General features: G+C 35.0%; 1 protein-coding gene across 4 annotated transcripts in view; it reads left to right on the plus strand.

Moving 5' to 3' along the window:
* WDR72 (WD repeat domain 72) overlaps positions 1-15,373 on the plus strand; it is a 199,966-nt gene that overhangs the window by 25,807 nt on the left and 158,786 nt on the right. For 3 of the 4 annotated variants that reach the window (XM_061182106.1, XM_061182105.1, XM_061182108.1), the window contains exons 4-12: positions 3-81; positions 1,189-1,363; positions 2,026-2,102; positions 3,141-3,260; positions 4,262-4,407; positions 4,788-4,884; positions 10,943-11,084; positions 11,711-11,956; positions 13,884-14,104. In XM_061182106.1, coding sequence (XP_061038089.1) covers positions 3-81; positions 1,189-1,363; positions 2,026-2,102; positions 3,141-3,260; positions 4,262-4,407; positions 4,788-4,884; positions 10,943-11,084; positions 11,711-11,956; positions 13,884-14,104 — 1,303 coding nt within the window. The remainder of the gene's footprint in view (positions 1-2; positions 82-1,188; positions 1,364-2,025; positions 2,103-3,140; positions 3,261-4,261; positions 4,408-4,787; positions 4,885-10,942; positions 11,085-11,710; positions 11,957-13,883; positions 14,105-15,373) is intronic. The other variant, XM_061182107.1, reaches the window with a different exon arrangement.

Genomic DNA, 15,373 nt, shown 5'->3' on the forward strand with positions numbered 1-15,373 from the left:
AGGGAGATGTGTGTTTGGAATGTCACCAATGGACAGTGCGTGGAGAAGGCCACACTTCCTTACAGGCACACTGCAATCTGTGTAAGTATGTTCACTTCCTTGAGAACATCTCCAGATTCTACAGCTCCTTCAGAGCATTTGCTAAGCACACATTTAAAGACATGTCTTTAGAGGGATTATTTTCTTGAATTTCTTTTTGTCATTAGAATAGAATACTGTCAATTATCATCTGTTATTTTTGGCATTTTTCTTTCCCCAAAGTAACTATTCAACCAATTTTTTTTCTTATTCTTTCTCTTATTTCTGTATCTTTCTAACATAGACAAATTTGAAAAACAATTTCCTTATTTTTCCTTAGTTACACTCACAAAACACACGCACACAGTGACACACACGTGAAACGATTCCATTTTATTGACATACAGTTTTATAAAGCAAAAAAGTTTTTTTTTCTTTGCTTCCAGTTTAAACCTTTTTTGGATGGATAGGTTCTGAATTTCTTATTTATGAAAACAGAGCAAGAGGCACAGCCTTAATCTTTATAATAACTTCCCAATATTTAGGAGATTTTGGCTTTTGGTATGTGGACTCCAAGCATATGTAAGGTAGTCGCATGATTCCATGGTACTGACACTGTTTTTTATATTGTATGCATTGCTTTTAGCATTGATGACTTGCATTGAAACATTCATGAACTCCTTTCTGGGATCAAAACCTGAATAGCGAGAGAGCTTGTCAAGGGTAGATTATATTACTCAAACTTTCATAAAAGCCATTCTCAAAATTTATTTGGCACAAAAATTCCTCAAATGCTTTTCAAACATTTTTATTTCTTCTTAAGATGTAGCAGTGTTGCTAGGGTAAGAAACCTGGGTTTTGTTGTTTAGTTCTACATAGCATTCCAGAATGAATATAATTGTGAGCTTTCCATGATTTGGAATAAGATTAGTTCTTCCCAAAAGAGCCCCCTTCTCCAGAAAAATGACGAAATGCAAGTCAGATAAACGGCAAAATTAACACTTCAGAAGTGTAGAATAATTGAACTAAAAGAAATTTTAGTTGTTATTTAGCCTAATACCTTAGTTGAATAGATGATAAAATTAAAATCCAGAGAAGTCTTCACCGCAGCCAAAATTACATTAATTGCTAGTGATAATTAAACTTTTGCTTTGAATCCAATTTGCATAGTATTACCACTGCTCGTTCCGGATGATAGGAGAAGGCTGGCTTCTGTGTTGTGGAGAATATCAAGATGTTCTTATAATTGATGCCAAAAGTTTGGTTATTATTCACACTTTCATATCATCTCAGTCTCCGGATTGGATCAACTGCATGTGCATTGTTCACTCCATGAGAATTCAAGGTAAGAGTTAGGTATTATCTAACACTAGAGATAGCGTATAAAAATATCACCCTTGAATTATTTGTTAAATTACTGGGCAAGAGTTCAGAATGCTTCTTTATGTATACCTACTGGTAGGGATAGCTCTCTAAGCCAGATGAAGAAAAACTGAGAACATCCATCCCAGTGGTTCAAATCACTGGAAAGTTAGCAAGAGGTCATGAGGAAGTGGAAAGAGGAGACACTGTGTTTCCATGACCCAGTTCTGCTTTGATACATTTTAAGAGTGACAAGCAGGTGTTTGTTGTGGATTAACAGGACTCTTGGATTTGCCCTGCTGTATCTTCTGGATGTAGTGATGAAGAGAATTCAGTTCCTGTAATGAGGGGAGGCTGGCTCCTTACTTATTTCTGAAACAGGAAGGTGTAATTAGTATTGCCAGCATGATGGTTTGCAATGCGGTTCTGCTTTTAGTGGTGCTCTCCTTTTACGTGGGAGTCACTTTGAAATTGCAAAACAAATTTAGAATGTGATCTAAAATGTTTACTTTTTTAATTAAAAAAACCAGCTGAGTATTTTCTACCTACATGCCCTGCATAATCCTTAAATGACTATGAAATGATCTTTAGAGCAACCAGTTATAACAGTGGTCAGCTTATATACGACCTTTGTTGTTTTTACAGAAGATTCTCTCTTGGTAGTGTCAGTAGCTGGTGAGCTCAAAGTATGGGATCTCTCTTCATCTATCAACAGCATTCAGGTTGGCTTGTGTAACTATCCTTTATTCTCCAATTTCAAGCATATGTATTGACATTTTTTAAATTATAAGAGTGTTACATTCTCATTGTTAAAAGTCCAAATAATGTATAAGTATATAAGTTTTACGTCCATGTACTTTTTCCTTATCTCTCTTCCAAGTTGTGAGCATTGGTAACAATTGCATGGTATCTTTCCAACCTTTTCTCTGTATGTATACAAATGTTTTTATCTACACGCACATGCGCGCGCGCACACACACACAAACATTGATTATATTTTAATTAAAAAAATCCATCATGGAATATTTCTCTGTCCCTTACAGCAGAAGACCCCATTTCTTCTGGCTCTTTGTGAGCTGTGGCAATGGGGGTAACATACACTGGGAGTCCAGTATATTCACCTGCTCCCTGGCATCAGGCTACAAGTCAAAGTGATGGACAAAAGAACAGTCAGAGAATTTGTGCGGTTGACAGAACTGTTTCAACTGCCCCGTACTCTGGACTATCCTTCAGAATTTCTTGGTTGGGAAAACCTGGGAATTGTGTTGGCATACTGAGCCCAAAAAACACACACCCAGCATTATCAGAAACTTATTGAGAACATAGTATTCTAAGTGTTCTGTGCTGGCTACGCTTTTGTCTTTTCAAAACATTTTGTTTGTTTTTCTATTTTAACAATTAAGATACTGCAAGGGATTTTTTAAAAATTATTTTACTTTTTTTTTGTTTTATCTTTCTGCCATATCTGGAAGTCAGTAACTTATTCATGTCTTTATATTCTCAGTATCCTGCAGCAAATTTCCTGACAAAATGTTTGTTGAATGATTGTATATAATGAATTCTTGAATTCAAGTGGGTTTCCTTTTCATGGTTTCTTTTGCAAAGTAACTTTCTTAGTTCAGAAAACTCAAAAGGAAAATTGGGTGCTTTTTTATAATAACAGTGTGATCTACTTCAGGCTTAGAGGGGAGGAGTCTTCTCATACAGTTTTATATAAATTAACTAGAACTAGTACTAAAATGTTTTTATTCCTTTTGAAGGAAAAGCAAGATGTTTATGAAAAGGAATCCAAATTTCTTAATTCCCTGAACTGCCGGACAATACGATTTTGCACGTATACAGAGAGACTTCTACTGGTGGTATTTTCTAAATGTTGGAAGGTATTATAAAATAACATAATAAGTACCAGTGGTACACAAATGTAATTTGATTTTTATCTTGTTCAGTGCAACAATTATAAGAATATGTTTTAAATATGATACAAACTTTTTATAATATTATTACCGCAGCAGGGAATTACTTGTCTTTTATGACTGACTTTTATCAGTTTTCCTCTCACTACACTGGGTAATTTTGCTTCCCAGGATATTGTATATATAAAGTATACCCTAATTGTATTAATAACAAACTATTATAATGGTGAGCATTTGTCTCAGATTATTTTAAAGAGTTGATGCCTGCACTTTATAGTTAAAAAGAAAACTAATACTTTTCACCTACATACATTGGTCTTATTTTTATATATTTTTTCTTTTTCTGCTTTGTCACTACATTTGTTTTTAGGGACTATATACATTCTTTTCTTGTGAATATATTCACTGACATCTCCAAGAAGAAAGGAAAGCTAAGTTACTATCATTTGATAGCATCCTTTTTTTCTCTGATGTTTCATATACTTGGCTCAGTTAACAAAACTATATTGTCTTACTTAAAGGCTTATAATATATTTTTGAACTAAAATGTAAAGTAGATGGTTCAACATGTACTTTAGGATTTCTACTGTATCAACTTCTTTTGTGTGTAATAAATTTTTCAAATGTTCAGGTTTGACTATCCATATGGAAAGAATAAAATTGCATAGAAAATTTGGGATTTTTGGTCTCTGTGCTTAATGGGCACATTCTGGAATGATACTGTCAGATAGTTTGTCCACTGAAACCTACCTAGGATAAATGTGAAAAAATAAGTACTAGTGAAATATTATCTTGGTCCATGAGTATAGTGTGGCCTGTTATGATACTTAATACTTCATATTAATAATTAATATGTTGTTGCATTAACACTGTTATCTAAATAGTCTTGATAAGCATAATTTATCTTTCTCCTTGGTAGATTAGATTGGAAGCTTCTGTTAACGGGCATCATTCCTTCTGTGTTTTAGGTTTACGATTATTGTGATTTTTCTCTTCTTTGGACTGAAGTTAGTGGGAGCGGGCAGTTCTTTGCTGGTGGAGAGGTGCTTGCTGCTCACAGAATCATCATCTGGACAGAAGATGGTCACAGTTATATCTATCAGCTGCTGAACAGGTGGGCTCAGATGGGAGCGGCATACAAAACATTCAGGTAGAAAATGAACTTTGGGAGGTTTATTATGGAAAAATCCCCACATGCTGCCCATGATCAAAAACCAGAACAAAACAACTTTGGCACTAGAAGATTTACTCTGGGCTTGGTAGGCTTCAGCCTTTGTATAAAACAGCAGGGGATGAAGGAATGAGATTAACCATGTATAACTTGTACAGCTGGTGCTGGGTTTTCAAAAAGTCACTTGTAATTATTAACCCAACAATTTCTAACTAGAGTTTAGAAACTTGAATGGTACCATCCGGCTTTTTAAAGTGGGAGGGGAAAACACGAATAAAGAACCCCAAAGTTCTAAACTTTGCTTTTTATTTTTCACTATGCAGTGGGCTTTCAAAAAGCATATACCCTGCTGATGGAAGAGTGCTTAAAGAGACCATTTATCCTCATTTACTGTGCTCTACTTCTGTGCAGGAAAATAAGGTAATGCAAGAAAAGAATGACTGCCTCAAAGCTGTTTCACTCCACTTCTCAGATAAGTGTTGCTTTGTCTGTAACAGAGTCTGGCTTGAAAAAATTGAATTGAAGAATCACATCAAGTTGTTAACGAGAAAATTAAATCTAATTGTTAATGGCTACTGAAGAAAACTTCACCTTTAGAAAGGCTATTTTTTAAGTCTGCTTAACTAAACAATACATATTTATTATGGAATAATTATAAATGATAAAAAGGAAGAATTAAAATTTCTAATTTTACCACCATAAATATTCACTATGAATATTTTTATTTTTTGTATTTACTTATTTTAATTGGAAAATGTTCAAATATTTGAAAGGTTGAAAGAATAGTACAATGACCAGTCATATACCCTTTACCTAGATTCACCAATTGTCAACATTCGCCGTATTTATTTCCTCTCCCTCTCTCTCTCCCCCACCATATATATATACATACACATTTTTTCCACTGACCTTTCTAAAAGATAGTTTGATACAAAGTTATTAACATTTTGATGTATCTACTTCAATTTTTAAACTTTATCAAATGGCTTATATCCTGCTTTTTTTCATTCTTAAGGAAGCTGTATATTGAGAACATTTTCACATGCATTTAGCTATTCTTCTGAATAAATTTTCTTGTTAAAACAAATATAATTATGATTCCTGGCAGAGAGTTGAGGATGTAATTGTGGGTTTTCACTTGACTAAATTATATCTTTGACATTCTATGAAGCCTGAAAATTTAAGCAGTTAATTTACTTTAGTGTCAATGAAAGTGTTTTTTTTTTTTACCTATTGGACTTAGTCATCAGTTAATTATCCAAAAAGGTATTTCATGGAGAATGGAGGAGTTTTGAATTATTGATGTGTCAAACAACGAAGCATGTTACTTTTTACAGTGATGGTTTGCTTAATTAGGCAGCATAGCTGCTGCAAATCATATGGTTCAGTATCATCTCTTTAACATATCTGTGAGGTTTTGTTGCAAAAACTTGATTAAGACTGTCAGCCAAAAATTGGAACTCCAAGTGCCACTAGGGCATAGGCAAACTTTAGAGTTATGGTGTGGAACACTATTTCTAAAGTCATTCGTGGGTTGCAATAGAGCCTTGTTTCACTGTTGATCACAAAAGCTTTGTCGTGGCTTACTCAGAGAGGCATTTTAAGTTATTTTTTAAAGGACTTTCCCTTTTTTTCCTTTTTAGCTCCCGAATGCATTTTTACAAAGCACAGTTTGCCCTAAAAGCTAGATATAAGAAATATCCTTTAGGAGCTTCTAGTCTACTGCAAATATCAACGCTATACATAACTATGAGGAAAAAGAACAGCGATTACAAATTAACTTAAAAAAATACTAATCTTATGGGAAGCCACCTTGCTTTGTGTCTCAAAAGGTGAAGGCATAGATTTGTGAGTCTTCTGTCGATGTATAATTCTTGTTTAGACAACCACAGTTGTTTCTGTATCTTAAAAGTGGGAAGTACTTGGAAGCCAGTGAAAATGAATAGAATAATCTGAAACAAAAAGAAGCTGGTCTACTCATCCATAGACCTTTGCTTGCCCTTTATCCGGCCAAGAAACTAAATTCAGACATTGTTCTCCCTATTCAAAACATCACCAATATTCACTAAATATAAGACTTCTTATTGTTTCGTGCAGTTACAAGGTAATGAAAGCATTTTCATGGTGTAGGGAGGTGAGTTTGATAGATACAATGAACTTAGAGAAGTATGCTCTGTAAACATGTTTTTTGGAGTGATGCCATAGAATTAAATCCCAGTGTGTGACAGTAACATGTTCTCATGTGATGCTAGGAACTTACCTGCTGATGGAGTTGTAGTAGCAAAAATGGGGACTCCTCCTTCATTCCAACAGCTTTAGGAAAGTCTCCCTAGCTTGAAATCATGGCTGATGATCACTGAAACTTGTGGTAGGGGTCCTGGCTGCTGAGGCGAGGAACTGGGCTTCCCAGGGTCTTAGCTGTGGAGTAAGATTGCAGTGTTGAGGTGGGAGTAGATGGGATAGAAACAGCCGGAGGATTGCAGATAAGGAACTTGGATGCATGAACTAAGAGTAATGACAATGACGATGATGATGGGTAACTTTTTTTTTCAGTCCTTACTATTGTTAAACATACGCACTGCCTTATTTACATGAGTTTCCACCATGACCCCATTTTGAAACTGATGTTCAGGAAGGTTAATTCCCAGGATTTGAACCTAGGCAGTTTGGCCCCAGAGTCTGGGAATGGACTTTGGAGTGAATTTCTCATTTGTTTTGAGAATGGATAATAAGAATCGTTACTGCTTATTGAGTATGTCCCAAACGCCTGGCACCATGCTAAGCACCTTACCTTTATCAACTCATTAATCCTGACAGTAATCCCGTACAGTAGGTGCTTTTATTTATTAGCCTTCTTTCACAGTTAGAGAAAATGAGATATAGAGAGGTTAAGTAAATTGCCTGAATCAAGTAATTGGCTCTTTTAATAGAGTTAGTATGTGCTAAAACCAGGATTTGAATCCAGGCAGTTAGCACAAGACAATTCACTGTTTTGTTTTGTTTTCTTTTTTTAGAGTCTTTTTTTTTTAACATCTTGATTAGAGTATAATTGCTTTACAATGTTGTGTTAGTTTCTGCTGTATAACAAAGTGAATCAGCTATATGTATACATATATCCCCATATCCCCTCCCTCTTGCGTCTCCCTCCCACCCTCCCTATCCCACCCCTCTAGGTGGTCACAAAGCACCAAGCTGATCTCCCTGTGCTATGCAGCTGTTTCCCACTAGCTATCTATTTTACATTTGGTAGTGTATATATGTCAGTGCTACTCTCTCACTTCGTCCCAGGTTACCCTTCCCCATCCCCATGTCCTCAAGTCCATTCTCTACGTCTGTGTCTTTATTCCTGTCCTGCCCCTAGGTTCATCAGAACCATTTTTTTTTTTTTTTTTTTTAGATTTCATATATATGTGTTAGCATACGGTATTTTTCTCTTTCTGACTTACTTCACTCTGTATGACAGACTCTAGGTCCATCCACCTCACTATAAATAACTCAATTTCGTTTCTTTTTATGGCTGAGTAATATTCCATTGTATATATGTGCCACATCTTCTTCATCCATTCATCTGTCAATGGACGCTGAGGTTGCTTCCATGTCCTGGCTATTGTAAATAGCGCTATGAACATTGGGGTGCATGTGTCTTTTTGAATTACGGTTTTCTCAGGGTATTTGCCCAGTAGTGGGATTGCTGGGTCATATGGTAGTTCTATTTTTAGTTTTTTAAGGAACCTCCATACTGTTCTCCATAGTTACTGTACCAATTTACATTCCCACCAACGGTGCAAGAGGGTTCACTTTTCTCCACACCTCCTCCAGCATTTACTGTTTGTAGATTTTTTGATGATGGCCATTCTGACTGGTGTGAGGTGATACCTCATTGTAGTTTTGATTTGCATTTCTTTAATGATTAGTGATGTTGAGTATCCTTTCATGTGTTTGTTGGCCATCTGTATATCTTCTTTGGAGAAATGTCTATGTAGGTCTTCTGCCCATTTTTGGATTGGGTTGTTTGTTTTTTTTGATATTGAGCTGCATGTGCTGCTTATATATTTTGGAGATTAATCCTTTGTCAGTTTCTTCATTTGAAAATATTTTCTCCCATTCTGAAGGTTGTCTTTTCATCTTGTTTATGGTTTCCTTTGCTGTGCAAAAGCTTTTAAGTTTCATTAGGTCTTGAGAAAGAAAAACAGAGCTGGAGGAATCAGGCTCCCTGACTTCAGACTGTACTACAAAGCTGCAGTAATCAAGACAGTATGGTACTGGCACAAAAACAGAAATATAGATCAATGGAACAGGATAGAAAGCCCAGAGATAAACCCATGCACATATGGTCACCTTATCTTTGATAAAGAAGACAAGAATATACAGTGGAGAAAAGACAGTCTCTTCAATAAGTGGTGCTGGGAAAACTGGACAGCTACCTGTAAAAGAATGAAACTAGAACACTCCCTAACACCATACACAAAAATAAACCTAAAATGTATTAAAGACTTAAATGTAAGACCGGACACTATAAAACTCTTAGAGGAAAACATAGGCAGAACACTCTTTGACATAAATCACGGCCAGATCCTTTTTGACCCACGCCCTAGAGAAATGGAAATAAAAACAAAAATAAACAAATGGGACCTAATGAAACTTAATTCACTGTTAATGACTTTTAATACCTCTTGGAGGATGGGTACTTCTTGTGATGGGTACTGGGTACTGTGATGAAAAATCAGAATCACATGATAAGAGGCTTTGAGGGAGTTTTCATGTGAACTAGAGAGGAAACTACTGGAAAGGAGGAGGATTGAGGTGTCAAGGAGTGGGTGTGAGCAAGTGAGGAATGGTAGTACAGAAGTGAGCATAGAGGGAGTAACAGCGTCTGGGGAGCATGGGCTGTAGGGGCAGCACATTTTGCTGGGAGGGAGGAGATGTGCTGCGACCAACTTCAGTAACCACCCAGCCTCTCTGGAGTTTCATTCTCATATCAAAATCATGAGACAGTTGGGCTACTCAATTTTAAGGTTCCCAAAGGTTGAGAGAGTTTGAGAAGCCAATCTAACCAAGTTTTATTGTACCATTTCTAACACCTACAAAAATGGTGGCCTTGAGAAGTATAAGACCCCAAAGTGCCTTCTGAATCTTTAAAAAAAAAATTATTCAGAGAACTCACTTCACTGGAACTGTTTTTCTTCAATGCTCTCATTTCTTGGGACTATAGAGGATTACATATCTTGGTCTTGAATTAATTTCTTCTTCTCCTCTTGTCTTAGTTTCCTTATCTCTATAACAAATAATAATAATGTTTATTTACTATGTAGCTTTGTTGTAAGGATTAAATGTAGCAATATTTGGGCCCTTAATATTCTCTAGAGATACATTATTTTTCCACTAAAATAACTAAGTCTGGACCTTCAAACATGTGTTTTCTGACTAGAAACTATCACTTTCTTAGACTTCTTTAATTCTAGCACCAGCAGTTGGCTTTCTTTTCAGGGTGCCTTTTATTTGTACATCAAAAGAGGGTTTTGTTTTTGTTTTTCTAATCACTTAATCATTTTGATCCCTTGTGTGTAATCTCTATATACAGGTCTGCCCAAAGAACCTCTACACTGCACTGAGGTACTAGGGAGATTCTGGACCCATTCACTAGTGGAAGTGTATCTTTAAGAGCTCTGGTACCCAATATTCATACTGTGCCTCAACAAAACTATATCTTTATATATATAAATATATTTATGTTAATTATAACTTATACATTTATTTTTACTAGTATCCATCTATCTATCTATCTATCTATATAAGTTATGAATTCACTTTTCTTTGTGGCCATTTGGGAAGTTTGAAATCAAGTATGTTAAATCTGAAAAATGGTCAAAAGAAAGTAGAAAGCATAATAATACCACAAAATTACCACACAAATATTAGTTGTTGCCATTTTAACTGACAATTGGAACTGAAGGGATCATAAAGAAATCAGACCTCCTCAGTGGACAGTAGAGCACTGTCATCAAGACGTGGGCTCTTGAGTCAGAATTACTGGACTCAAAAGCCCACTGCCATCTATATCACCTTAGATAAATTAACCTCTTCCCTCTCAGATTATTCATCTGTAAAATGAAGACAATGATAGTACCAACTTCACAGGATTATTGTGAGGACTACTTAACTGAATACATGCAAACACCCTAACAGTATATGTAATACATACACTGAACATGTTCAATAAATGTTAGCTATTCTTATTAACTCTCTGAAATCTAGCTGATGACTTTGCTTCTTATTTCATAAAAACTTTTTTGTTTTGAGTAAGAGGACTATTTCACTTAATTTACTTGAAATTTTTTAAACAGTGGGAAATAAATGGAAATAATTTAGTTCATCTATGAAGTCTTGTTCCTTCATTTAAAAACAGTGGCTGCCATTATATAGATTTTTTTTAAAGATATTTTTTCTACATAAATGCTAACTTTTTTATTTGGACCAGAGCCTTCCCTTTGTTATGGGCTACATGAATGAAAGGAAAGAGCCTTTTTATAAGGTACTTTTCTCTGGAGAAGTCTCAGGAAGAATTACTTTGTGGCACATCCCTGATGTTCCTGTATCCAAGTTTGATGGTTCTCCTAAAGGTAAGACAATTTCTATTTCGAATCACATGTCTTCTGAGAACTACTTTATAATTAACTCAGTGTTTTTTTTTTAAGTTGAGTAATATGAGTCAATAAACAAGAAAAATTCTCATGTACCACTATGCATTAGATGCTAACGTAAAAGTAGGTATAAACATGGTGCTTATAGATCTTATACAACAATGCAACAAGTATAATTCAAATTAACATCAATTTAACATGAATGATGTTTTATTGACTTGAAATGAATGTTGGCAATATGAATATAGGATAGACTGATAGACCATATTCATATTTTTGAATTCGTCATGTCCATATCCTGTACCCCTTTTCAACCAATTTCTCTATTCTAAAGAGTTTCTCCGTTCTTTTCAGTTGACTTAAGTCTAAAATGAATGCACTAATACACATCTATTCTTCTGAGGCTCCTTGAGGGAGAAAGAATCAATAAAATAGCATTTGGAGTGAAAGCAATGGATGGCAGAAGAACTTTTCTGCCTATAGCATACTGTTAGGATGGCAAAAGAGTCTCTATGTTCCCCAAGGTATGGTGCCTTGATAATATTTTCTATATCTATGATGAATTTATAAACCAAATTTTCCCTTTTTGTGTGTTTTCCTTTTAGAGATACCAATAACTACCACCTGGACCCTTCAAGATAATTTTGATAAGCATCATACCATGTCACAAAGTATTATTGACTACTTCTCTGGGTTTAGAGATGAGAATGGAATTGCGGTTGTCACTTCATCAGAGTATGTTCCAAGTCTTGATAAACTAATATGTGGCTGTGAAGATGGGACAATTTTCATTACACAGGCTTTGAATGCTGCCAAAGCAGGACTTCTCGAAGGCGGTTCTTTACTAAAAGGTCATTGAATTTTATTTGACCCTATTTATTTAATTTACCTAAGCTTCAACTTTTATAAGCTATACTAAGAAGATTGCTGAAGCTTGAGAAAATTGCAGGCATTTGCTAATAAATTTGTGCATGTTTTAATGTTAAAGTAAAACGCACATATAGGTTTTTTTTTAAGTCAAACAGAAGGTTATACAATGAGAAATACATTTCTCTCCTTTGATCTTCCAGGAAGATCACCAAAGGCAAGTGCTAATAAGTTTCTTTATACACTTTTTGAAATTTCCTATGCATATATAAGCATATAACAAAAAAGCAGTATACATTCTTTTAATTATATTATAAAAATAGAACCACATTCTACACACTTTACTAAAATGTCCTTAAATCTTAATAAAATATTTTGGAGCACATTCTTTATGACTTCATTTTAAATGATTAATAATGATTGAATTCTAATTTAAAAAATCTATGATGGGTGTTCAAGTTTTTTCTCGTCTTTGGCTACTATAGACAATGCAGAATTAACTATCTTTGCACATATATGTAGGTATATGTATAGTATTAATTTCCAGGAGTAGAATTACTAGATCAACCTTTATGTGTATTTTTTTTTTTTTTTTTTTTTTTTTTTTTTTTTGGCTGTGTTGGGTCTTCGTTTCTGTGCGAGGGCTTTCGCTAGTTGTGGCGAGCGGGGGCCACTCTTCATCGCGCTGCGCGGGCCTCTCACTATCGCGGCCTCTCTTGTTGCGGAGCACAGGCTCCAGACGCGCAGGCTCAGTAGTTGTGGCTCACGGGCCTAGTTGCTCCGCGGCATGTGGGATCTTCCCAGACCAGGGCTCGAACCCATGTCCCCTGCATTGGCAGGCAGATTCTCAACCACTGCACCACCAGGGAAGCCCTATGTGTATTTTTAATTTTGAAAATATATCTTAAAATGTTCTCCAAAGTACATCAATATACATGTGTGTCCACTAACACAGATGTATGAGAATGCCTTTTCCCCCCAGCCTTAGCCAACTTACTGTGCTATTCAATTTTTTAATATTTGCCAATCGGGAGAAAGTGGTATCTTCCTGTTTTAATTTTTAATTTTTTTGGTAATGAAATGTAAATGTGTTCTTATATATCTTTGTGCATTGCAACAGCGAAAATCTCTTAAATAAAGACCATTATGCAGTAAGTTGTCTTATGTAAAGGAAAGAAATATAGGGGGTGATTGAGATTTGGGGCTGTGTAGGTAAATTTGTATACCACTTTTCATTGTATGGACCCTACTAGACTACAAGGTCCTGACAGACCAAATAGCAATTAAAAAAAAAAAAACCAAAACTTGTTACATTGCCTATTGCTGTTCTCAGCTTACTTTGGCTACTTACTAAATGTTCTAACTTTTCAGTGATTCAGTGATTGACTGAAATAGAGGAGTGAGTATCAATAAAGCGAGGAGAGGTAATACACCATTTTACATCTCAATGGCTGCTGTTAAAAGTTAGTAAAAAAGCTTAATACCTTAGCATATTTTATCTAGGCTGATTTATCTTATCCTGAAAACAAGCAGAAACCTACATTTGATCTTTAGCATCTGAATTAATATTAATTAATATTTTGTAGAGACAAAATGTATAAATTGTTCACTCTTCTAGAACAGAGTTTGCTATTTCATGGCACTGGAATAGGTAACTTGCTAACATCCTTAAAGAATTAATAGACTTTGAACAACCAGATTTAGTGCTCCATCAAAAGCATGACCTGGCTTATAATGAGGCACTTGCCTTTTGAGAGAATCCAAGGGTTGTTCATTAATTTTCTTAGTCAACTGCCTACCTTTAATTATATGTAGTTTCCTTACATTAAAAATTTATACAAGAAAATCTCAGGACTATTTCTTGAACAAAAATAACTCTTTTTTATTATTTGGTGTTTGGTTGTTTTCCAGGTTCCCTTCCTCAGAAAGTTCTCAAAGGCCATCACCACAGTGTTACTTCCTTGCTTTATCCACATGGTCTCTCTTCAAAATTAGACCAAAGTTGGCTGGTATCTGGGGACCAGGACTCATGGGTCATCTTGTGGGATATCTTTACTGAAGAAATTTTGCATAAATTCTTTTTGCAAGCTGGTTTAGTAATGAGTCTTTTGATGTCACCAGAGAATTTCAAAGTAAGTTAAGGAGTGAAACATAACACGTAAATTTAAGTTATACATATAACATTTCAGAATGTTTAAAAAACGTAAGGAAAAATAACCCATATTTCCACAGAAAAGAAAAAAAAAACATAATACAACTGGATGATTTTTATGAATTCCTTTCTTATGTTTTATGCATTTTATTATTTTTACAGCTTATACAGATAATTTGGTTCTAAAGCAAAGGTCTCATCAATTCTTGGCTTTACAAAAGTCAGTTAATTCTCTTTAAGTACTTATACGTTTGTTCTTTTTTTTTTCCTAGTTCTACATCTTAATTTTTAATGGAATTTTCTTTTTAAATAAAAGTAATGGACACTCAATGGAAAAATAAATATGTAGGAACTGTAAATTAAAATTAACTTTTGCCTTCAACAATTTAATAATAATAATGATAGTTACACTTTCTTTTTCTTAAATAGATTTTTGTTTACTCTTTCATTTATTTAACAAATGACGAGCTTTAACAAATTTACGAGCATCTACCTTGTGCTGAGCAAAGGAAATACTTTCAGGTATAATTTTCTCATGCAATGTCAGCTTAAATTCAGCTTTCATAAATCTGATATCTTTGATAAAATATGAACAGCCAAGTTTTGAGTTTTCTGAGTTTATAAGTTAGTTGATTGACTTGTAAAAATTATTTCTCCATAGTAATGTTATGAAAAATCAGTTCCAAAGTAAAATCAGAGAAAACTTGCACTGTATTTTTGTAGTAAGAAAAAATGAAAGCAGTATTTCAGGAACAGAAATGATTAACCAAAACAGTAAAACAAAGTTAAGCGACCCCTCCCCCCTGAAAAAAATAAAAAAACCTATGTGGTGATTTGGGATACCTTGATACATCTTTTATTCCTGAAGTTCTCCCTTTTTCAAAAAAAAATTTTTTTTCTCTCGGCCCCAGGACCGTAGTCCAAGTCAGTTCCACTCCTGACCCCTTTTACTTCTGCCTCAGTCATAGATGATTTAACTCCAAGGATCAGGACACATTCAAAGTCAGATAAAAAGGGAGTTTATTGAAAGGGCACAAGGGGCAATCCCTAGGCATCCAAGACAAAGCACTAGAGCAAGGACCTACAGTGGAACTTAAATTCAGAAACCAAGGTTACTCTTTGAATCCACTGCCCCAAAATGGTCTGCATTTCTGTGATTGCTCCATTCTCTTGCCTCTTCCTATGACTTCTTTTAGCTTTACAATTTCAAACACCTAGAAAAGAGAATCTGATTGGCCAAGTGTGGGTC

Source organism: Eubalaena glacialis, chromosome 2, assembly GCF_028564815.1.
Source record: "Eubalaena glacialis isolate mEubGla1 chromosome 2, mEubGla1.1.hap2.+ XY, whole genome shotgun sequence".
NCBI classification, from domain to species: Eukaryota; Metazoa; Chordata; class Mammalia; order Artiodactyla; family Balaenidae; genus Eubalaena; species Eubalaena glacialis.